The sequence below is a fragment of the Echinops telfairi genome, unplaced genomic scaffold, assembly GCF_000313985.2.
Source record: "Echinops telfairi isolate 266 unplaced genomic scaffold, ASM31398v2 ScPeMD7_6;HRSCAF=24_0, whole genome shotgun sequence".
Lineage (NCBI taxonomy): Eukaryota > Metazoa > Chordata > Mammalia > Afrosoricida > Tenrecidae > Echinops > Echinops telfairi.
Genome location: NW_022103902.1, coordinates 14,151,198 through 14,175,343, shown reverse-complemented (window position 1 = coordinate 14,175,343; position 24,146 = coordinate 14,151,198). Strand labels below are relative to the sequence as shown.

The 24,146-nt window shown below is 44.1% G+C and overlaps 2 protein-coding genes across 5 annotated transcripts in view; both read left to right on the top strand.

Annotated features, from left to right (window-relative positions):
* SPICE1 (spindle and centriole associated protein 1) overlaps positions 1-10,996 on the top strand; it is a 58,106-nt gene extending 47,110 nt beyond the window's left edge. For 2 of the 4 annotated variants that reach the window (XM_045286182.1, XM_045286185.1), the window contains 6 exons: positions 1,786-2,055; positions 4,761-5,245; positions 7,322-7,502; positions 8,832-8,934; positions 9,478-9,565; positions 10,709-10,996. In XM_045286182.1, coding sequence (XP_045142117.1) covers positions 1,786-2,055; positions 4,761-5,245; positions 7,322-7,502; positions 8,832-8,934; positions 9,478-9,565; positions 10,709-10,762 — 1,181 coding nt within the window. In that variant the 3' untranslated portion in view covers positions 10,763-10,996. The remainder of the gene's footprint in view (positions 1-1,785; positions 2,056-4,760; positions 5,246-7,321; positions 7,503-8,831; positions 8,935-9,477; positions 9,566-10,708) is intronic. The other 2 variants (XM_045286183.1, XM_045286184.1) reach the window with 2 other exon arrangements.
* Positions 10,997-17,005: 6,009 nt separating this feature from the next.
* Positions 17,006-24,146, top strand: part of CFAP44 (cilia and flagella associated protein 44) — a 113,249-nt gene continuing 106,108 nt past the window's right edge. The window contains exon 1 of the mRNA XM_045286152.1: positions 17,006-17,041. The gene's annotated coding sequence lies outside the window, so the exon portion shown is untranslated. The remainder of the gene's footprint in view (positions 17,042-24,146) is intronic.

The following is a 24,146-nucleotide window of genomic DNA, read 5'->3' as shown; positions in this document are numbered from 1 at the left end:
TGATGCTACATGATGGGTGGATGAAGTACACTTCACACTGACAACTTCTGGCAAGATCTTAACAAAAATAAAAAAGAAGGAGCCAGAACAGTGACACCGGCAGCACACAGTGTTTGAGAGTCCGAGGAGAGCTGGAAAGCCAGGTCTAGGAACTGCAGAGGGGAACAGACAGGCGGAGGCGGACAGGGACGTGGCGGCCAGTGGGGAGGGCGGGCCACTGAGGGCTATGCTCCTTGCTCTGTAAGCAATCCAGTCTCCTGGAGTTTTGAGCGGAGAAGTTACAAATCTTAGGTTTCTTTTGGAAAGAAAAGGCTGGTCACTGTGGGAAGGCCTGGAGAGAGGGCAGTGGAGGCAGCCAAGTCCTCTCAACATGGCCCCTCTCTTTCTAGGTTGTTGAGAGGTGCCAAGGGAACTGCTTTCATTTCTTCCATCTGCCCTGCCTTCCTCCCTCTACACCCACTTCTCCACCCAGCTGATCGATAACAATGGAGAAACTGGGGGAACTGGTGAGAAATAAGACTGGCGTCTTATTCTGGGCATCATGGACTTTACTGGAGGAGCCTGATGGGTTTGCATTTCCAGCACAGGTTGTGATAAGGGATGCAGAGAAGGCTAAGACAGCTCAAGAGGAGGCTGGGAAAAGGATGCTGCTCTGTCTTCATAAGTTTCAAATGTGCTTAGAAGAATGAGAAATATCAGCTCTTTGAAGTAGCTAGTTCTTGTGCAACGCTTCTCTTTAGTATCGCTACCACCTCCTTTTTAAAAAAAGTTAGCCTCCTAATGAGAAACAGAGAAGTCTGACACAGAGAACTTGACTGCAGCCATCCATTGATCACAGAGACAATGTAAGCACATTTTCTTAGGAATAAACCTGAGCATGTTAGAACTGCAACCGTAAATAGCAAGCCTCTTTGACTGACTTCATATAGTCTACTGTACAACAGTACCACGACTGCAACTACTATTTACAGCTTACCTTCACTAGGTGCTTGTTTATGCTTGGCACTCTGTAAATGGATCACATGCAACTTGAATTTCATAGTCCTCATGCTTGGGTGTGAAAACTGAGGCTCAGAGAGGGTTGATAACTGAACTATGACCTGCAGATGGACAGTAGCAGCATGGGCCACCCAGCTGGTCTTGGTGCCCTAGGGTCCGGAGAAGAAGATCTAGGAATTGGAAATGCACAACGTTGGTTCCTTTTCGGGGATGTGGCTTTGACATTTGTTCTCCCCTTGTGTGCCACCATGCTCCCTCTTCTTCTGGGGGACTCTTGCTGTTGGTATCTTAGTCAAGGAGCAGACCAGGGACTTCTCCTTATCTGTGAGGAAATTTGCATTTTTGTTAAAGCCATCTCTTGCATTTCTGTTCTAGCAGGACCACGTAACCAGGTAACCTTTTTAAGTAATAGGGAATCTCACTGTTCTGTGATGGTGTGTGACTTGTGAAATTATCATGGGCACGAGCCTTCCATGTGGCAATAATGGGTTCATATGCCCTATTCTTGGCATTTTGTCATTTGCATGACCATTCAAACGCCATCCATAACAAATAGTGGAGAATTCTAAAGTGCCACTTAGATTCCTGAGGGGACTCAAGTGGTTTTTCAGAGGCCTTGATTTTTAGGGTTTGGGGGCCCTCGGTGCTTTTCTCAAAGATGGCAACTTCCTCTCAGTGCTGGGCCCACAGGAGCTTTGAACGTGAATTACTGGTCCTGGAGGTTCTGTGGCTTTGGGATCTCACTGAAATGCATTGCAAGTGTGACTGCCTGAAATGTGTCCATAGGCGCCTTTCGTTTCCGAAGTCCTAATCAGCTCTCAACTTCTTCAGAGGGTCCAGCAGTAAATGCTACTGTTTGCAGGCCAGTGATGTTCAGAGGGGAAGAAGCAGTGGATTACCCACAGGAGGAGCAGCCCGTTAAACTCTCTCAGGTGCCAAACCCACCAGAGAGCGTGCCTCTGGCACCCAGTTTCCCAGCACACATATATGAGCCAGCGGTGCTGTTAACCCCACCCAGGCAGAAGAACAACTCAGAATTCTCTCCTCTGCAGGATGGTAAGCAGGCTTCCTCTAAAGGTATAAGGTTGATCTAATGTATTGCGTTCACTGCTACTTGACAAACACAATTTTAAAAGATAACAATTAAGCATACATGACCTTTAAGCTGAAAGGAGAACTTTTAGGGTCTGTATTCTGCACATGGCCCTCTTGTGAAGTATGACATTTAATCTCACTACGCCTGTCCCATTAGACAACTATATATTATACTCTTAAGGGGAATCCCTCATGTCTCTGTGGTCTGGGAGGGAGTTTAAGAAACGAGAGTATTCTACTTCAGAGAGGAACGGAAGCTTAACCTCGGAAAGGCAAGGTGAGAACTTTGCCATTGAGGATTCCATCAGTCCAATCTGGTCATCCTATTAAACTCTTTAGGGAACTGTATAATTAGAGGCTATGGATAATTAAAAATAGCTGTAGGTTCACTTGCTGTACAGTGTAGCGTTTTGAATAAATTGTTAACATTTTATTGTTACTCTTTAGCTCAACATATGGTCCAGGGACTGCTTCACTGATTGAAATTTTATGTTTACTTGTCCGCATGTGCATTTTCCTGGAGCTAGACCTCTCAGATGATTTTCCAGAGTCCTTCAACTTAAAAAGCTAAGAACCACTGTCTTAGAGCCTCCTCCCCAAATTAAAAAAATATATATATTATTCAGCCTTGATTTGCCTGAAACTTTATTTCTTTAAAGAATTGTTATATGCTTTTTTCGAGGGGAACAGGAAAAAGAAACACCCCAAAACTTTTGTTGTCGCTTGTACACATTTTGTTAGATTATCTGCACATTGGTGTACATTTACCTTGAGGTCTTGAGGAGGCTATCTTAAAGTTTATTTTGGCATTCTAATGCAACGCCAACTTCTCAGAGCAGTGTGGCAGTAGAGACAGTGTTAGGCTGAGGGTGAGAGGTTTCCGCTTTGGCCTGTCTTGCTGTCTTGCACTAAAGCATCTACCTTCCCATGTCACTCTGTAATTCCACCTAAAGAGCACCAATGACCTCCCTGTTACTACTAAGTATTTTTTTCTTAGAGGAGCATAGTGGACTGCCATCGGTAAGGTGGGCAGTAGAAACCACCAGCAGCTCCTTGGGAGAAAGACGGGCTTCCTACTCCTGTACCTTAGAGTCTCAGAAACTCACAGGGGCAGCTCAGCATCACTTTTGTTCGTCATTTCTCATGTATCCCTGGCTGTGCCATTTCAGTCAACTTTTCGAGTTTTTCCTCCTGAACCCACTAATTCATGCTGAGTTCCTCAAGTCTTGGTACCGGTTTCTGTCCTTTTCTCACCGTTCTCTGTGTGCCAGGGAGCCCTGGGGGCATTATGGCCCACGTATTGTGACTGTCACTTCTAGAAAGATTTAAAGTCTCGGAAACGCAAAGGGGCAGCCCCAGCCTGTCCTGCAGCACCACTATGAGTTGGAATCAACTCAATAGCACCGAGTTTGGGTTTTGAGTTTACTCTTTCTCTCCAGGTAATAGCATTTGTTTTCACAGTACCTTCCATGTGCTGGTGACTGCTAGTTTTCTATCTTAGCCCAAATATCTGTTTTGCATTTCTGACCTACATATTCATCTGCTTGAGTTACTCTGCACTTGGAGTAATATAGAGATGAATCCTTAGGCATTTAAACTGGGCATATTTGCAGAATTCTTGATAACCTCTCTGCCCACCAGTTTGTCATTTTTCTTGTCTGCTCCATCTCAGTAAATAGCATTTCTGTCCACTGGGGTTTGCATGCCATCTTATAGTCCCTGTCACCCAGTTCCAGCCCATCACTCTTAATTCTAGTGCAAAATGTGCCTGGAATCTGTTACTTCACTTCTCTCTCTCTCTCTCTCTCTCTCTCTCTCTCTCTCTCAACAACGTTTCTTAGTCAAAGCTACTTTTTCTCTTAGGCTATGCCATTTTTTACTGGTCTCTCTGTTTCCACTCCTGCAACTTCCACTCGCCATAGCCAGAGTGATTTTTTTAAGTGTCAATGAGATTGTCACAAAACCTTCTGTGGATTTCCATTGCTCTTAGATTCAATTATAAAATCGCTAACATGCCAAAAGGGTTATCAAGAACCACCCCTCCCCTGCCTGTCCAACTCGGTGCTTTCTAATTCTGCGCTCCGGAGACTATCCCTGCAGCTGCACTGGCCTCCTCTTTTTCTTGGGCTTTTCCCTACTTCAGAGCCTTCATATCCGTTCTCTCTGCCTGTAATACTTCTTGCTCTACTTTCTGCCATAAGAATAAGTATTTAAAAACTACTTCCTCGGAGAGACCTTGAGATACTGAGACGCGCACTATGGGACAGTCAGATAGCAGTTAATGTATGTGTTAAAATGGGAACCTGAAAGCTCCCCTTCACACGAATACTGACAAATGCTTTAAGGGATGTAAAAAGTACATGTGCTTGGTAATTAAGGATGGTGTTTCTGCCCTATGCTCTGATGAAAATACTTTGAAATATTGTGAGGCTAAGTCCTTTCATCGAAATACTTGGTTGTATCTGCCAGCATGCCTGAGAAAATGCATTGTGGGCAAAAGGACCATGTATCCTTTTCATTCTGTAACCTACTAAGTTTCCTAATAAACACTACAATTAAAATATATACATTTCGCTAATTTAACTTTGATGGGCTTATGAAGCAATTATACTGCCAATCTATGGCCAAATAATACATACTTATTAATCCTCAATTGTCATCCGCAGTATTAAGGAGAACTGTCCAAACCCGCCCTGCTCCACGCATTCCTGCAACTGTGGAAATCATTGAGAAGGAGCAAAGTTGGGAAAAGAAGACCTTACCTCTGGGCACAGACATCCAGAATTCAAATGAGGAGAACCGTCTCTTCACTCAGAGGTGGAGGGTTTCCCACATGGGGGAAGATTTGGAGAATAAGAACCAGGCTCCATTTGTCAACTTAACACAGCCCCTCTGCAGTTCCCACCCAGACCCTCGGCAGGCTAGAAACCCCCTGTTCTCAGACGAGCCTTCTGTATTGGGAGATGGGCAACAGCTTAGGACAAAGGAGGCCCTCGTACAAAGAAAGGACATAATGACACGGATTGCTGAGTTGACCCTGCAGAATTCCGCTATCAAGGCACATCTGAATAATATTATTGGCCCAGGGGGCGAGCAAGGAGATGGACCTCGGGAGTTAAGCAGACAGGAAAGTGCGAGCGACGTGGCTGCTGTGAGTATCATTAAGGATGGACTTTGAATAAATGGGGATTTCATGATGTCAGCCGGCATCAGAAGTGGTCCTCAGTATCTTTAAGACAGTACCTGGGTAGCTCAGGCTTTGACATACCCACTGCAAAATAAATAGTAGTTTTTATCAGGATGGACTGAACAGAAAGGAAAGCAAGGCAATATGAAGTAAAGATAAATAAATGAGGAAAATAGGGCAAAGAAAATATGGAGGTAAATTAAGATTAAGATAAGCATGGTGTTTTAAACAAAGTGTAGAAATAATATAGCTTGAAAGATTGTCACATGCTTACGTTTGAATGGAAAGCCATTTTACTCTTTAAGGGGCTCATAAAAGAAAGCTATTTATAGTTGACCTTCAATTCCTGAAGATCCCAAATCCCAATTTTTAGAACTTTGGGATATTTTTTTCTCATAGAAATGGTGTCTTAAGATTGTTAAAGTCGGGCTTTAATGTATCTGATTATGTGGGGAGCTTGCTAAATTGCAGTCTCTGACCGAGTATGTCTGGGCTAGGCCTGGGTATTTCTATGAAGTTCTCAATTAACGTTAGTGCTGATGATGTGAGAATTACACTTTTAAGTAGCAAAGGTCTACATGTTACCGAACAGGAATTTTGTAAATTAAGTAAACCTTATGGACTAACCAGGTAACTTAACCTTCTCCGTTTCATTATGGGAAGAAAAGAGATTCTGAGTTCCAACTGGGGGATGTTTGTAGCATACCTCCTCTTGCTAGACTGGCCCCAGTGATGAAAGAGACTTCCTTTGAGGTAAGACAGCACCTGTCAGGGTTCTGATATGAGATCAGGAACACTGTTTTAGCCCTGAGAAGCTAAACAGTTTCATGGGAACTAGGTACCCTGAGGTAATTACTTTAAAAAAGACTTTAAAACAGTGGATCTGTACTGTAGTGAGGAAGCTTGGGGGAGGAGGAGGTCTAGGGACCACCTAGCAGTGATGGGTCATGGGAAATAAGGGAGGTGTGGATCCCCAAGTTCATAGTCACGGGGGACTGGTAGAAGGGGTGTCAACAGCGCTGCTGGGAATAGACCACTGTCATGTCAGGTGTAAGTAGCAATTGCCTTAACTTGGAATCATTGGGAGACATTTTTGATGCTTGCAGATTTTAAAGGTTATTTGAAAACGTTAACCTTTTTTTGGAAGAGGGCAACAGAGTTAAGTACTGAGTTTGCATCCTTATTTATTTGTAGATCTGCCTAGAGAGGGAGAGAATAAAATAAAATTGTTGCCCTCACCACTGCTTTTTTGTTATAATTGGAAATTCAAGATGATTCTTCATTTTACGTGTGTGTATTACTAATGGGCATAAACTCCAAATTAGTGATTTCTATGAGGGCCTGGTTTCTTCCTCTTCCCCACCACCTACCTCCCGAAGGACATATTTAGCTAACTGAAATAATTAGTAATGATATAAGTACATTCCTTAGGGGAATTTTCAATTTACATGTATGTGACAGTTCTTGAATGGCTGTATTTTACTCTTCTCTCCTTCCTACCATGAACTATTACTGCTGGGTGTCTTGGTCCAAAAGTAGCCTGGGCAGGCTGTCATGTGGTCAGAAGAAACGATATGACCATTAGAAATATTTGCCAAGTAACTCGGTGTATGTGTGAAGAGTATAGACATTTCTGTTAAAACTCTTACCAGATCCTCTTTTATTTTATATATTGTAATTAAACTTAGATTTACAACTAGTAGATTTATTACAACTAATAGCATACTACTAGGGCAGGTTACTGGGAGTTATATCTTTGTTTGTGTGATATTTTGTGCATCTCATCAAAACACTAGGAAATAATAGAAGGGTTTATATGGTACCTATAGTAAGGGATTAGTTTCCCTTTACTTTAGCACTAATCTTTCAAATAAATGATTTAGAAATTATTTCCCCCTATTCAAGTTTGCCCATAGCAAGGGCTATGAATACTAACTTGCTGGCACGTATATGGAAGAACTTATTTTTACCAAATATCAAAAAGGTTTTGTGTTTTTCTCTTCTGAATTTGCATTTCTGTGTGTGTGTGTGTGTTTAAAGACTTTTCCAGCTGCACAACCTCTATCAAGTAGCATGGAGGAGCGCATCGCAGAGCTGAATCGACAGAGTATGGAGGCTCGTGAAAAGCTCCTGCAGTTGATAGAACAGCAGAAGCTTATCTACGGGAATACTGCTTCTCCAACAGTGTCGCCTGTTCCGTCACCTCTCAAAGCATGGACTGGTTGGTCATAGATGATTTAAAAACTAGAAACATGAATATCTCCATTTGCCTTTATAAGTTCACACTAAGAGAAATCTCAGGGTATGTGCCAATGCCTTCGACTGCCCACGAAGACGCAGACCTAGGCCACAGCAAGTGAGTGAGGAGTGGGACTAGCAGGCGGGCCTCCGGAGTCTTAGTGTTGTAATCTTTCTATCTCATGGTGCCGACGCTGGTCACCAGTGTGTGGGCTCCCACATTGTCCTACACGTAGATGAGATTTATTAGAGTACATGACTTCATTTCTGACATATGCTGTCACTAATATCTCAAATGTAAGCCTCCGACTGACAGCTTAGGATTTTATCAGCAGCAAACAACAAGTTATTACTGTTAAAGCCACTAAAACATTTTTATTTGTCGATTAAGCTTTATATCCTAGTGTTACATTTGGGAATGTGGAACACTAGAAGGAATGAGTAACTGGAAAATTGCTTATTATAGCATTTGCATTCAAGAAAGGACTTATGAACTGGATAAGTTGGTTTGTAGCCAAGGAGTAAATTATTGGGCTTCCCATGGATAGAGTTATGTGGAGGCTTTAGAGTGACTGGCTTGGGCCCAGTTTAAGAGAAGGTTCTGATCATGAGAATTAGAAAAGGCTCTGCCGGCGTCAGTAGTGTCTTTCCCCAGGTGTTTAAGCACAGGGGCTGCTAGTGTCCCAGAGGGTTTCACACGGTCCCTTGCTGGTTGAAGTGCATTGTCTTTGAGGCGTCTTTTTTATTTACCTTGTTTTTTTTTGTTTTGTTTTTTTCATTTTGAAGATCCAGAAAGCAGGCTATTATGGAAAGTACTGGGAAATCATGGGTGATATGTTTCCCCAGAACCCTTTGTCTTAATTTATTCTAAGTTTCTTCACATGATGGGGATTATTCTTCCTCGTTATGAAGTCTTAGTGATGTTAGGTGAAAATAAGCTAGATCAGTCACTGCAACTCACATGATCCTTGTCTTCACGAGGATTCTATCTGAAGATGCTTGTCTGGTATCCTACTGGATGGACAATAGTAATTAATGTCTGTCTCAATCCACTTAAAAGAAAATACTTCATTTAAAAGTGTGACTGCGGGCTGTAACGATGAAGATAAAGACTAGCGGTTCTCAACCCGTGGGTCGCGACCCCTTCACAGGGGTCACCTGATTCACAACAGTAGCAAAATTACAGTTACGAAGTAGCAACCAAAATAATTTTATTGTTGGGGGTCACCACAACATGAACTGTATTAAAGGGTCGAGAACCACTGATCTAGACAGAGCCACCCACTGTGTTTCTCTTATCTGTGTGTTTTAGAGGGAGGGAAGAGGACTATTGAGGTATCTGTTCCTGCAGCAGAAGTCCCAGAAAGCTCGAAATGCAGTACTGTCTCACCTACCAGTGGGATAAACACAAGAAGGTAAAGTGACAGTGTGAACAGTTACTTTTAAAAAAATTCAAGAGTATAGTATGTGCTTTATTACCATTTCAGGAGCCCTGGCGTCATAGTGGTTACACATTGGGCTACTACCTGCAAGGATAGCAGTTTGAAATCACTGTTTGCTTTGTACTCCTGTACAGAATTAGTCTTAGAAACCCACAGGGGCAATTCTCCCCTGCCCTGTAGGGTCACGATGAGTCGGAGTCGACTCGATGGCAGTGAGTTTGGATTTTTTAAAATCAGATATCAAAAGGCAGTAAATAATATCTGATTAGGTTCAGATAGACTCATTCAGGTAGAGACAAGAAAGTAATTGGGAAGGAGAGTTTGGGGAAGGGTGCATGGGGGAGGCAAGGAACATCCTTCATTAAGTAAAAGAGCACAGGTTGGGTCCCCCCCCTCAAAGAAAAGCAAAAAAGCCAGTAAGTGTAATAATGTATGTAGTGAGCTTTCTAGGTTATAAAACTGTTTAAAGATTAATAATGATAGCTTGCTTGTTTGTTCTCTATTTTTCACAAATAGATCTTCAGGGGCCGCTAGTAATTCCTGTTCTCCATTAGATACCACTTCAGGAAGCGGCCGATTTGCGTCTCTTAATCCACGAGCAAAGGTACATGAAATACCATCATGAATTGGGTGGAGCCAGGGGAAGGATGGCAGGTGCTGTTGTGATTTCCATTCTTCCTCTGTGCCTTCTCTGGGGTGTGCCTGGGGGCCATGTTTCCGCACGTTATGTCAGTGTGCCGTGGTCATCGAAGTGTGCCCTGCTCAGGGAGGTTGTGGCAGACAGGGTTAATGAATCGCTTACATAGTCTTTAGGTTTGGGCTTGCTATAGGAATGTATATAAGCCAAGCATCTTTTAATGTACCCAAAGTTTGGCTGAAAACATTTTTCACTGTTTAACACAGTAAAATGTATTTTCTTTAATGTTTGGTCAATAAATTATGAATGATCTTTAAAATTATAAACAATATTTGCACACTTGAGGCAACAACTATCTAAAACAGTGGGATCCTCTTTGTAATAACTTTAGTAATTAGACCAAATAGCAGGTGTTTCAGTAAAGGTGGAGCATTTGTAGTCCGGGTTAATTGGTTAGCATGCACCTCGCATTACCCAAGGCAGATTTGTCCTTTGCTTTTTCATGTTTTTTTTTTTTTTTTTCAGTTTGAAAGCAAGCTATTCTATATAATTTATCTTTGATTCCTGGAAATTAGTACTAAATTTCATTCGCTAGAATCAGATAATTTCCTTTATGTCATTTAAAATGCTGTATTAGGTTTTGTTTTTTTTAATTAAGACTCTTAAATCAAGAAAGGATTATATTTGCCCTGAATTTAATTCTTTTGGAGAATCTCTCTTAGATAGTAAACATTTACATTAGCAATTTAATTTTTAAATATACGTCAAGCATATAGGAAACTTGATCTCGTGTACGTAATTGCTCTAAATCTGTTTCCCAACGTGGGTAATACTGCCCCCTGGGACACAGGCGCCATCCAGGGAACCTGCGAAATCGGATGCCTGTGTTTTATCCTGGGACATGGGCTATAGGACAAATGTTTTTCATTGCCTTGGGGTGCTGAGTATGTTTTTGTTTGTTTGTTTTTTCTGTGAAAAGCTGTGGTGGACCTGATACGTTTGGGAACCTGTGCTGTAAATGATTTCTCAATTGAGGGCGGGCGAGGTCTAATACGATTCTAAGCTAAGTCTGGCTACTTTCTAAATTCTTTCTACATCTTTGTTCAACAGATGGAGAAACAAAATGAAGGAGGATGGTTTGCCCTTTCTACCCATGTGTCATAAGTGAAGTCACCCTGTTTGTTTTCAGTAGTTTATTTTTGAACGTGGACTCCCGTTCCTCTGCCCCTGCTTTCAAGTTTTTAGTGTTCTTTCAGATAAACCTGCAAAGGTCTTACAAATTCATACTAATGGAGCAAAGAAATAAAGGATTTTTTATAAAAAAGTTGTTGGCCTTTTCAAATAGGTTTCAATAACCAACTTACCTCCAAATTCTCTGTGAATAAAATTTTGATTGTAGAAAGTTTAGAATTCTTTATTTTAATAATGCATAGGTATTTTGTTTGCATAATACATGTTTAGCATTTTCATCTTAATTCGGGGTTTTGTTTTGTTTTTGTGTATGTAATTTGTCTGAAACATTGACTTGTTTTTTCCCCCAGAAGAATTGAGTTGCTTTGCATAAAACTCATAGGAAAATGCCTCTGGGTGATTAGTATAGCCTTCAGAAAAATGAAGTATCCTCTTTTGGTTTCTACTTTGGTGAGAAAGCATTGCTTTTTGTCCGTTTTTCCAGGAAGTGGAGTGAATACCTTTAAAAAATTGGCATGGAAGTGTTTTCATATGCTTCAGAAGTGGTTGTGTAGCATGTAAGATTCTTTTTTAAATTTTTTTTATTTAAACATCTAAGATTCTTACGTGGTTTTAAAGTATTAAAATAACAATAGAAATTCACAGCATTACACGGGCAGTAAGGCTATTTTTATAGTATATTTAGTGTTTGAAACCGAATTGAGTACAATAAGTTAATAACCATTTTCTCAGCCCTGACCTTTCTTCAAGAAATCTGCGTAACTCTCGGGCATTGGCTTTTACATTAGCTTGTGTTTTGGATGATGTCTGTTTTGCTCAGAGTCAGAATGGCTCGATGGCAGCCAGCGTATGGAGTCCAGTGCCCATGTGGGCTGAGACATGCATTGGAACCATTTGGGGACTGTGGCCAGCAACCCCCGTCCTTCCCTTCCACTTGAAATCAGTGCCCTAGGAAAGGCCGGATGCAACTTCATTATAGTGCTGGCCGAGATGGAAATGATTTTCTTCTGTTGCCACATACGTGGTTGGGTGTGTGTATGAGATCATCTGTATTCATTTACATTATTGCATCATGTCCCCACTGTACTTCCCTTTTTGAATCTTTGTACTTAATAAATACAATCCCCGCCTGGGACGGAACCCATTCTGGCACTGACTCTCTGCTCCTGTCACTGAAATGTCCAGCTACCCACCTGGTTTTCACATGCTTTGTCTTTCATGTTCTCCTTTATGTTTTGCCCCCTCTTTATTTTAGTCTTCAGAAGCTATTATTCTCACTTGGGGAGCATTTTAAAAAATACCAAACTGACTATCTGGAAGGTCCAGGCTGATTCTAATATGCAGCAGGGTGAAACACCTGTGCAGAAAACTTTTACCACTAACTCACTGACTGTCTCTAGACTATTGCAAGCTTGAGCCCCATACTCCCTTGTCTATGACCCATTCCCCCTCTCTCACACACACACATACACACACACACACATCCTCTTTGAGACTCTGTTACACACTCATATTATCTGAAGATATATATTATCTTATGTGTTACACACTCATATTATTATCAGGTTCAGCTTTCCGTCCCTAGAACTTTCTGCTGAGGATGGCCCCAGACTGGCTTGTTAAGGCTGGCTGAGAGTCTGCCCAGTACATACCTGGGTATCCTTCAGTTTGTTCCTGACCCAAGGGAAGTCAGGGAAGGAGCCACATTGCCTGACCCACCGGTCTGCATCCAAGAGGTCCATCTAGAGATGATTGGGGAGAGCAGGACTCACCAACCGGATCTCCACTGATGGTTAGGAGGTGGGGAGGGGCTGGAAGGAGCTAGAATCCCTGAAGTCTGAAGTGATAAAGGACCAGTGCCCCAGTTTGAGGACCATGTGCTGTTCTGGTCATAAGACCCCACACACTATTACTTATCTGTGGAGATAATAAAAGCCCCTTCTATTTCTTTTGCATGCAGTGTCCACTTTCTTTCAGTTGGAAAAAGACCCACAGGTGTGTCTGGCAACACTAATATTTAAGTATTCATCCTGTAAATGTTCATGTTTGCTAATATAATACAAAAGCAGAAACAACTACAAGAATACAAATGAGTAGCAGAAAAGTGCCTTTTCTTTCTCAGGCCTTTCAAGCAGTTCCTCTCAACTTTGATGTGTTAGTCTGGGTTGTAAAGAAACAAATTCAGAGACACTGTGTGTGTGTGTGTGTGTGTGAGTGTTTTATATCCAAGAGTAATCGTATATTAAGAAAACACCCCGGCCTAGTCCAGATCAAGCCCATAAGTCTGATATTAGCCCATAGGTCCAAGATTAGTCCATAAATTCTATCTCAGAACCCCGCAGCACATGCAATGATGCTGAAAGCAGGAAGATCATGGGCCAGTGGGTGAAAAGTGTGGAAACATCTCTGTACTGGTGTGGCTCTCCTTGTGGCTCCTCCAGCTCCAGGGCTCTGGCTGCCATCAAAGTGGCTTCATGTAGCTTGACCACAGAGGAAGTTCCCAGAATCCTCCTGGTGGGTGTTACCTTGTGATCTGATTAACAGGCTAAACTCCACCCCTTCCATTCAATAGCCACAAGTTGACATAAGGTAAGGTAACTACCACACTTGGCTACCATTAGAACCATTGGGGATTTAAAAATTCTCAGTGCTCAGGTTTCACCATAGACCAATTACATTAGTATCTCTGGGGGGCAAGATGTACATCAGTATTTTTCAGAACTCAGATGACTCCAGTACCCAGCTGTGCTTGGCAAATACTATTTTTAAAGGTACTTACTGCCTACATAAAGCCTTCATTGATGCACATTTGGGATGCATTAACTGTTGTGCTACTTTGGAGCCTCAGTCTATCAGAGGGTCTCAAAGTGTGAGCCCTGATCTGTAGCATCAGTATCACATAGAGTACTTGTTAAGCCAACTCTTGGAGCCTACCCAGACCTGTTTCATCAGAGTCCCTGTTGCCGGGTATAAGAAGCCCTCCAGGTTGAAAACCCTTCATCTGTAGGCTTGCAGAGGGGCTGTCTGCTTATGCCAGTCTGGTGCACTCCTTTCAAAATGTTTCGTTCTAGCAATTCAAACAGATTCCTCGTGTTTCACCTCAAGTCTCCAGATACCACATGATTTCTCCCACATGTGCCCCGAAGCATACCATAGGACCCATGGTGGTGTGGTTACATTGGGCTGCTAACCTTGAGGTCAGTGGTTCAAAATCGCCAGCCACTCCCGAGAGATAGGCGAGACTTCTAATCCCGTGAAGAGTTACAGTCTCAACCCACAGGGGCAGTTCTGCCCTGTCCTACAGGTCGTCCTGAGTCAGAATTGACTTGCTGGCAGTGAGTGAGCTTTTCGTTTTAATTTTTATAGTAGAATCATTTGATTAACAGAATTTAGTAATATCATGTCTACTAAGTGCCAGGCACTGTCATAGGCAATTTATGTGGCTTTATTACGTCCTTCAGAGAGAGGTGCTATCTTTATTTTTCAGATGAGGAAACTACCAGAACTGAAAGCTCAGATTTAGAAGCCTTGAACTTCCTCTGTTTGAGAATTAACCAATAAAGCCCAAAGGTTAGGAGTACAGATACTGCAGCCCAGAAGCTTGGACTCAAAGCCCAGCTCTACCACTGACCGTGTGTGTACTTCAGGAAAATTACTTTACCATTCCGAGTCAGAAATAATGTAGCTTCCTTGTAAGTGCCTGGGGCACAGTGGTTAAGAACTGTATGCACCTTGAGGACCTGCAAATTTGACTTGAAGACACACTTTGGAAGTGAGTTCATTTATAACCCAACTAGCTGTATTTCACAGGTAAAAGATTTTTGGAAGTTGAAAAGAAACATTGAGTATATTACTTGAAGATACAACTCACATTGCTGTTTAAAATGTTTCTCCTAGGTTTCTGTTTGGTTTTTTTTCAGACACTGGTTATATCATATAATTTATAGCAAGGACGATGGACTTGGTTGTCTTAGTCATAGAGAATACATGAAAGAACATGTCAGCATCAACTGGGATGCAGTGAATTACTTAAAATGGCCTTGCCCACTATAGTCTTTGTGATTCACATATCATTGGATTGGACTATGCACAGAAAGCAGATTGATAGCTTGCTACTAATGCAAATAAGTTTGCCAGCTTCCACAACTATGAGAGTCATTTCCGTGACTTTGGTGAGCTCTGTGCGATGCTGCAGTGAGATTTGGAACCCAGAGACTGGAGGGAGAGCACTGAGGGGAGAATGTACAGTTGATGTTGCTGCTAATGAATGTCGAAGAGCTGTTCATTTGGGACATTTAGAATCTTTACGTCATAGGAACTAGCTTTCCCTGTAAAAGAAAGTATTCATGTACTAACAAATGGTATACAGTTTGGGGAATATTATTATATAAGATTCTAGAAACCAGTAAAACATTGTAGCCATTTTCCTCATCAACTTTATTGAGAAATAATTCACGTAAAATAAACTACATCCATCTAAAGGGTGTGAATTCATGAGTTTTTCCAGGTGTGTATACCCATAAAACTACCACTGTCATCAAAACACAGAAACATTCTGTCATCTCTGCCCAAGTCCTCCTGCAGCTTTGTAGTGTAGTCCCTCTTTGCCCGGAATCCTAGGCAACCACTCATCTGCTTCTTGTCACTGTAGATGGGTTTACATTTCATCGCCACGGAGCAACACATGCGCTTCTCTCCCTCACTAGGATGATTGAGGCTCACTTACGTTCTCTGTCAGTTCCATTGCGTTGTATGAGTATTCAGTCAGCTGTCAATATGCACTGGGGTCCATTCCAGGTTGGAAGTGAAGTTGCTATGCACAAGGTTTCCTGTGGATGGATTTTGGAGATGGCATGCTTTGGAATAGGTTTAACTTTGAAGAAAAGGCTGGCTTCCCAAAGTGGTGGTGCCATTTTCCATAGACGGTGACTGTGAAGAGTCCCATCTGCGCCACATTTGACGTTGCCAGTCTTTATTTTCATCAGTTCCAGCATCCGTGCATTTATCTGTCTTTCCCTGATGAATCATGCTGCTGAACATGCTTTCATGTGCTTATTGGCCATTTATCCTCTGAACTGTTCAAATAGTTTGTCCATTTAAAGAACTAGGTTGTTAGTCTCAGTGAATTGTTAAGAGTGTTTTATTATAGATTCTGGATACAGCATACAGAGAGCATTGTGATGTTGCAGTCATTTTCAAATGATATTTTGTAAGCAGCATTCAAACCAAAGCAGTGACTGGTCAAACCTAGCGACCCTGTTGCACCTACAGGGTAGAACTGCTCCTGTGAGCTTCAAGGGTATAACTGTTTACGGGCCCTGGCTGTCTCCCGTGGAGCGGTTTGGTGGTTTGGAAGTATTGACCTTGCCAATCTCTGCCCAATGCATACCCACAAACAGCATGAAGAGACCTACAAACAAAGCACCGTATGAGGACTGCCCCAGGGTGGTCATTTGAAGAACAAATCTAACGTGGAAGTGCGCAGAGCTCTGCAGATACATTGTGCATGTTCCCGGTGTCCTGTGACCAGTGCACCATCACAGGAAATCTTCCCCGACTCTTCACAAAACAAAGCGATGCCTCCTCGCTGTTCAAGTTGCCTGCCTGCCATTGCCCAGAACACTTATTCTTCGAAAGTGTATTCAAGAGCCATTCACTACCTTAAATGATATGATAGAATGCTAGGTTTTTCTGTTTGGTTTCTGAAGCAGGATAAACCACCCACGGCCACCATCAATTCTGAATTTCATCAGCCCTACAGATAGCCACGGCAGGAGCGCTGGTGGTGCAGTGGTTATGCGTTAGGCTGCTAACTGCAAAGTCGGCGGTTCGAAATCAGCAGGCGCTCCGCAGGGGCAGCCCTGTCCTGTCCCAGAGCGTCCTTCTGAGTCGACTCCACGGCAGTGAGTTTGGTTGGGGTTTTGGATAGGCCAGAATCGAACGCAGGCTCCTTAGGGGTCCCGATATTGTCGATCTTTCTACCAGGAGCAGCGGGTGCGTTTGATCCTTCCAGCAGGGAGTTAGCAGCCGGAAGCTTAACCCACGGCTCCACCCAGGGGGCGGGGCGGGGCGGGGCGGGGCTTCGGAGCCGGCCGGGACGCGACCGCAAGCCCGGGCTAGCTGCGCATGCGCGCCTCAGACCTGTGGGCGGGGACGACGGGCGGCTCCGCCTTCCTTGGCGTTGCCGTGGTAACCGCAGTAAACGCAGGGCTTTGGCTAACAAGGTTACCTCAAAGTTGCCTCAAGTGCCTGGTAAGTTTGGGCGCCCTCAGCCCCGCAGCCCCTCCGCCAGAATCTGTTAGGGAGTCCGAGCAGGGAGCCCCACCCGAACGCCTCTGGCTTGGCTCGCGTCCTCGTTTCGGGGTGGCAGGTTCACAGGCGTGGCGCTAGCCGCTGCTGTTGGGGTACCAGGCCGACGCCGCGCTTGCGAGGAGCTCACTGTCTGGCCTGGGCAGCCGACAGCCAGAGGGAAGGAGGGAGCGTGCTGGACGGAGCTGAGCGGGAGCGATGGTGTAGTGGTGACGCGTTAGGCTGCCAACTTCAAGGTCAACAGTTTGAAACCACCAGCCGCTCCGCGGGAGACAGCCGGGGCCTTCTGTTCATGTAAATAGTTACAGTCTTGGAAACCCACTTGGGCAGTTCTACCCAGTCTTACAGGGTTGCTACCAGTCAGCCTGACTGATAGTAGTGGGTTTGGATTTTGGTTTGGAAGCCAGAGTGGAAGGGGGCGGGGAGGGGGGGTGTACGGGAGGGAGAGGGACGATTTGGCAGGAAAGTGCCTCCTACCTCGGGTCTGGAGGCTCGCCAGCAACCCATCCCACACTTAGAATGTGGCCTTTGGCAAGTTAACCTCTCTATTATGGGGTTCCTGACAAAGCATGTTATCAACCTAAACATCGCACTCACTGCCGTCAAGTCAATTCCGAATCCCAGTGACCCACCCTATGGAGCAGAACTGCCCCATACGGTCTCTGAACGGGTCCTGGTGACACGCTGCCTGGTCAACAGAGTCCTGGGTTCAAAGCCACCAGCTGCTGCTCGGAAGGAAAACGAGGCTATCAAAAAAGATGTACAGTCGTAATCGACTTGATAGCAGTGTTTTAGGAATTGGGTTTCTGAGACTAATCCTGGTGGCACGGAGGTTACAGCATTGGGCTGCAGTTCAACCTAGCAGCTGCTCCGTGGGGGGGTGCAGAATGGGATGTGGCAATGCCTTTCCGTAAAGATTATAGCTTTAGAAGCCCTGTGTGGCAATTCCATTCTGCCCCATAGGTGACCACGAATCAGAATCAACGACGGTAGGTTTTATTATTCTCTTAGCAGTTTTTTGGTGTATTTTTTGAGCTAGCAGGTGAAACAAGGATACCATGAGGGCCCCAAGCTTGCGGCTGGCATCTTGAGTCCTGGGCAGACTTGGAAGTCTGGAGAATGTGGCCACTGAATGAGAGCTGACTTAGGTCTGATGGTTAGGCTCAGAGGAAGTAGTTCTGTATTTGCTGTCCGTATTAGATTTAACTGTATATGATGTCCCTGAGAAGACACACAGCCAAGACAGAGAAATAGATGCCTTATAGAGTTGGACTCAAATAAGACACTTTTTTTTATGGTGGAATGAAATTTCTTACTGAGGCTCTTTTACTCTATTCTTTGTAACTAACTCCCTAACTCCCACCTAATAGTAGGGCTATGCAAATGGGACGTGTGTAAGACGCAGAGAAGGGATTGGTCAGTTTTTGTTGCCACCTTGGAAGCAGCAGCAGCAACAGCAGCAGCGAGGAAGCCCAGGACCAATTGGAAGGACACGCCCAAGATCTTGGGCTACAGAGATCAAATGCACAGAGACTCTGAGGAAAAGGACTGAGAATGTGGGAACCTTCTCATCTGGCCTGGGGCCATGGGACTGTGAGACAGAGGGACAGGGGGCTGCCTTCCTGGCCCATGGACCCAAAAGGCAAGGGATTTGGGAGGCTGAGGACCAGAGAGACACTTGGCTGCTGGCTGAGAGGAGGTGTTGCAGTGGACCAATGACGGTACCCTTACAGTTTGCTGATCCTGAGTGGTGATAACCAATGAACCTCCCTAGTAAACCCCCTTAGTGGTGAGTATTGCTTGTGAGTTCTGTGTGGCCGTTGCCATGCGTCAGTTTGCTGATCCTGAGTGGTGATAACCAATGAACCTCCCTAGTAAACCCCCTTAGTGGTGAGTATTGCTTGTGAGTTCTGTGTGGCCGTTGCCATGCGTTATCAAACCCAGCAGAGAAGCCGAGTGCAGCAGAGGAACGGATAGTGTCAGCATAGGTAGAACTGGGGGTGGAGTGTGGAGGCATGTGGCGGTAGGGAAGCCAGAGAAGGTTGGACCTGTCCACCTCCACTGCTGTTTACGATACAACTCTAAGATAGAAAGACTATGGGATGCATTTGGAATTCACTTGCGTTTTCATGATGGTGAAGGGACCTGAAACCGCACCATGGAAGCACAGCTGAAGGAATTGGGCTGTCCTAGCAGGGTGTGCTGGCAAGGGATCATGTCAACTAGATACTCCTGGGTAAGGTAGAGGCAGAGCCCAACCTCTCAACTGACCTCCTTGATGTCATAAGCCTTTTGGTGTAAGACACCAAGCAGAGTTGAGTCCTACTTGTCCCTTTGTCACCTGCCAGCTCTGGATCTTGCATCCAGTTCTTCGATCACCTGTTTCATTTCCTGCTGACCCCAGGAACCATCTGCAGACTTCTGCTGGTGGGCCCATTCTTCTGACTTCACATTTGTATGCCCCTGCATCCACCACTTGGTGCCCCCCTGCCTCTGCTTGTCATGCTGCTTCCTGCTTGTCAGGAAAAGCCTGGCTTGAGCCAGACTGCCCCTTCACCCATTTCTATAATGGTGTCAGTCATTTCTTGATATAAATCTCTTTCTATGTACAGACACATACACCTTCACTGCCTTGACTTCTTTAGAGAACTCAACCTAACATCCTGGGCAAAGAGAAGATCTGGGGGGAAATAAGACCCCTGTAATGATTTGAATGACTGTAGTGTACAGAAACATGCCTTCTCCAAGCCCTGAACAAATGGATGTAAGCTGGAAGGAGCTGAGCATCCGTGGGAAGGATCCATCCCTTTATCTGAAATATTTACTCTGGAGCTGATTGATCATCTCTGACGTGTCTCCATTCCTACCCTCAGGAATACATTGGGCATTCATCCATCCAACCACTTTAAATATTAAGTGTCTAGTTTATGCCAGACATGATTCTGAAAGCTTTCGTGTATTAACTCACTGAGTACTCAAAACAAATATATGAAGTAGCCATTGCATTTTACAGTTGGGAATAATGAGGCCCAGAGAGGTTAAGTGCTTGTGTAATGCCTCACTAGAGGGAATGTGTTAGTCTGGTTACTTTAGAGAAACAAATCCACAGAAACTCATGTATAAGAGAGAGTTTTATATAAAGGTTAAGTGCACATCAGAAAATATCCCAACCCAGTGCTGCCTAAGCCCACAAGTCCAACATTAACCTATTAACCCATATGTCCAACACCAAACCACAAAGTCCTCCTCCATCTCACAAAACACATGCAATGATGCCGACTGCAGGAAGAAAGCTGAGTCAGTGAATGTGTAAACATCTCAGCACTGGCGGGGGGTCTCCACATGGCTGCTCCAGCACCCAGGGCTGCATCGGGGTAGGTCCATATGGCTTCTCCTCAGGGATGTCTTGCAGGAAGTGAGCCTTGCCAGCTGAAGGAGGGAACTGGCTAAGGCACCCTGGTCTGACCATCAGAAAGCAAGAGACCCGAGAAATAGAAAGGCAAAGCTCACTGAGCCATTTATCCCTCCGCCCTTCAATTAACCCCACATGTGTTTATCGGCCAGGTTGGCACAGTAAACTAACTACTTCAGGGAGTATCGAGTTGACCAAATGATCTGCAGTTCAAACCGACCAGCTGCTCAAGAGAGAAATACTGCGTTGTCTTCTGCACCCGTACAGAGTTACAGTCCCAGAAACTCTCAGGGGCTGTTTTACTCTGTCTCGGGTTGCTATGAGTTGGAAGTGGGAGAATGACAGGGATTTCTACCTCTGTAAACAGTTACAGTTTCTGAAACCCACAGGGGCAATTCTACCCTGTCCTGAAGGGTCACTGTGAGTCTGAATTGACTTAATGGTTATGAGTTTGGATATTTTTTTAATACTTAGTTTACATTTGACAATTTCACTGACATACAATTCACATATCATACAGCACAGTAGTTCAAACACATTCATAAGAGTTGTGCAACCGTCAGGACAGTCATTCCCGTACATTCCTTCTTCCTTGGGCTCATTTTTCGATAAGTTGAAATTGACTCCATTATAGTGATGCTTTTTATTTAGGTGTTTTGTTTTGAGTGTAAATTCCGGGCTATGGCTTACAGTGGAAGCCTTACATCCATTCTGGAGTCTCCTCGTGGATTCAGCCCTGAGCCAATCTTATAAGCTTTTCTAATCTGCAGTAGTGTATTCATCCCAGTCACAGTCCATTTCCTGCTCTGTCGTCCTGCAACTGTGCTGACCTGATCTGCCGCCAGCCATGATTTTGTGTCGGTTTCCGTTCTCCGAGCCCCTGTGTACGTCGCCCTGTGAGTGTGAATCTCTGGATACCAGTATGGCCTCCTGCTAATCACCTGAATGATTTGTCTTTGTCCCATTTAAAACTTAAGAAATGTGCTTTTATAAGGGATATTAGAATTTGGGGTCTCTCTTCTCCCCCAGAACTATTCCAGACAACAGCTCACTGCAAACAAGAGACCAGGAACGTGATCTCCTTTGTTACGTTTAACTTCATTGTTGTTAATTGCCCTTGAGTCAGCCTGCCCTTTCTCCCTAGTCTGTCTCAGTCTGGACCTCCACTGAAAGTGTTCAGCATCAGAATCACATACACACCTCCAGTGCCAGATGCGTGGTGGCTTCCCCTGTGGTGCATTGGCCAGGCATCAAACCCTGGTCTCCCATGTGGAAGCAGAGAATTGTAGCACTGAACCACTAGAATGAACCTTCCCTTCCCTGTCTTCCCAACCTTTGTCCCTTCCTTGGTCTTTATGGCCCCTGCCTCCTATTCCTTAATCCCCACCCCTGCTCCCTACATCTCCCCAAATCCATGAGGCCTTGTCATAAGAAAAGAATTCATTCTGAACAATTGCAATCTCAGTAAATTGCTCACACAACCTAATAATCAGCCAGCATCCCCTTAACCTTCTTTTAAAAACCTGTCAGTTGTTGGTCCAGTAGAGTAGATGCAGGGCTCTCCTCCCAGGGTCCATCAAAGCCCTTTCCAGTCCTTTCCCACAAAGCTGCCTTTCTCTTCCTCAACATTGTTCGGTGCAATTGTGTCCTTGGACACCAAGTCACAATACACCTTCCTGATCTCTCCATTCCTCAGAAACAAAGCAAAAATGTTTATTCGTTCTCACTAATGGTGCAGTTGACCCTTGTCGGTTTGAGTTTAGGGCTCCATTTGTATGCAGACTTTTTTTTTAAATGTTATGTGATGCTAGCCATCTCCATGTGGCCATGGTTCTTCTTAGAATCTATCCAGTTAAGTTCCAGTTAGGGCCTGTTAAAAAAAAAAGGGAACGTGTTTTAAAAGGCCCAGCTAGAGGGTGGAAAATGATCTAGTGAAGCCCATTTTCAATTGTAAGCAGGAAAGAATGATTTCAAATAGTACAACGAGATTAGAAATATAGAGTATTTTTATGGGGACATCGCAATGTTTTCTATACTAGAATATATCCATCCTTTTAAGGAACATAGATTGGTTTTTGTTTTTTTTTGGTATTTTTTCACCAACCTCTCTCAACATTTTCTGATTTTAAAATCTGAGGTATAATTTAGTCCAATGTCATGATTTTGTAGATTGGGGAGTTAAAGCTCTACTTGCACTAGAATTATTGTCTTTGATGAAGTTTCACATTCTTTCTACTATGCATGTGCTAGAGAGAATTCTACTATGCTCTGATAGTGGAGTGAGTTACACCTTGGGCTTTTAGCTACAAGGTGAGCAGTTTGAAACCATCTTACTTCTGCAGAGAAAGAGAAACAGGAGGCTTTCTCCTCAAATAAAGATGTACAGTCTTGACACTCGATAGGGACAGTTCTGGTCAGCCCAATGGGATCACTATGAGTCAGAATTGACCCAATGGCAGTGAATTTGGCTTTGGTTCTGGAGGTAGAATTCTGGTTATTCAATCAAACACTCATCTAAGTAGTACTGTGGCGAGACTTTACACAAGCTCATTGAGGTTCCTGCCTTTAAGACGGGGAGATGAGTGTGGGTTATCTGGTAGGTCCAGTCTAATGACCAACAAAGAAAAACAGGTCCTCTGTTGTCTACTCCATTCTGACTCAGAGACTCTGAGTTTGTAATCTTCACAGGAGCAGACAGCCTCATCTTTCTCCCACAGCTTGCAGTTAGCAGTCCAAAGTTCACCCCATAGATGCCCGTTTAAGCTTCCAAAGAGCACCCAAAGTCTCTGCCTTGTGGACCCCTTCAAAGCCCTCGGTGAAGGTGTCTGACTTCTCTTCAGCTCATCTCTGACTGTCATTTCTGCTGCATCTTTTATGCTGCTTTGGACTTCAACAGGGAAAGGTTCTCTGATTTGTAAAGGCTTAAATCTAATCACAAGAGCCTTCTCCACTGATCATCTATCTCAGCGCTTCTCAACCTTCCTAATGCCGGAATCTTTTAATACAGTTCCTCATGTGGTGGTGACCCCCCAAACCATAAAATTATTTTCGTTGCTACTTCATCACTGTCATTTTGCTACTGATGTGAGTCAGGTAACCCCTGTGAAAGGGTCGTTTGACCCCCAAAGGGGTCTCGACCCACAGGTTGAGAACCACTGATCTATCTACTTATGCACACTAGCCTACCTTTGGAGACCAAGAAGTTCTAGTAATGCACGAATCCCCTTACTCTTCTGCAGCCCAAGGAAGGAGTCCTGGGAGCCCAGAGTTTAACCACTATTGCCTACTTGAAAGGTTCAAGTTGGCCAGCTGCAGCCCAGAAGAAAGATGTGGCAGTTTTGGACATAAAGATTTTAAACTTGGAAACCTTATGGGGCAGTTTACTCTGTCCATGGGGTCGATAAGGACTCCGGTGGCAGAGCGGTTACACATTGGGCTGCTAACCGCAAGGTCCACAGTTCGAACCCCCTAGCTACTCTGCAGGAGAAACTCTTCCAGAAAGAGTTAGGGTCTTGGAAATCCACGGGGTCCTTCCGAGTCGGAATCTATTTGATGGCAGTGAGTTCGAGCTTGGGTTAGAGGGTCAATTAGGAGTTGAAATAAGAATGCATTGTTCTTAGCGTTCCCACTATTTGT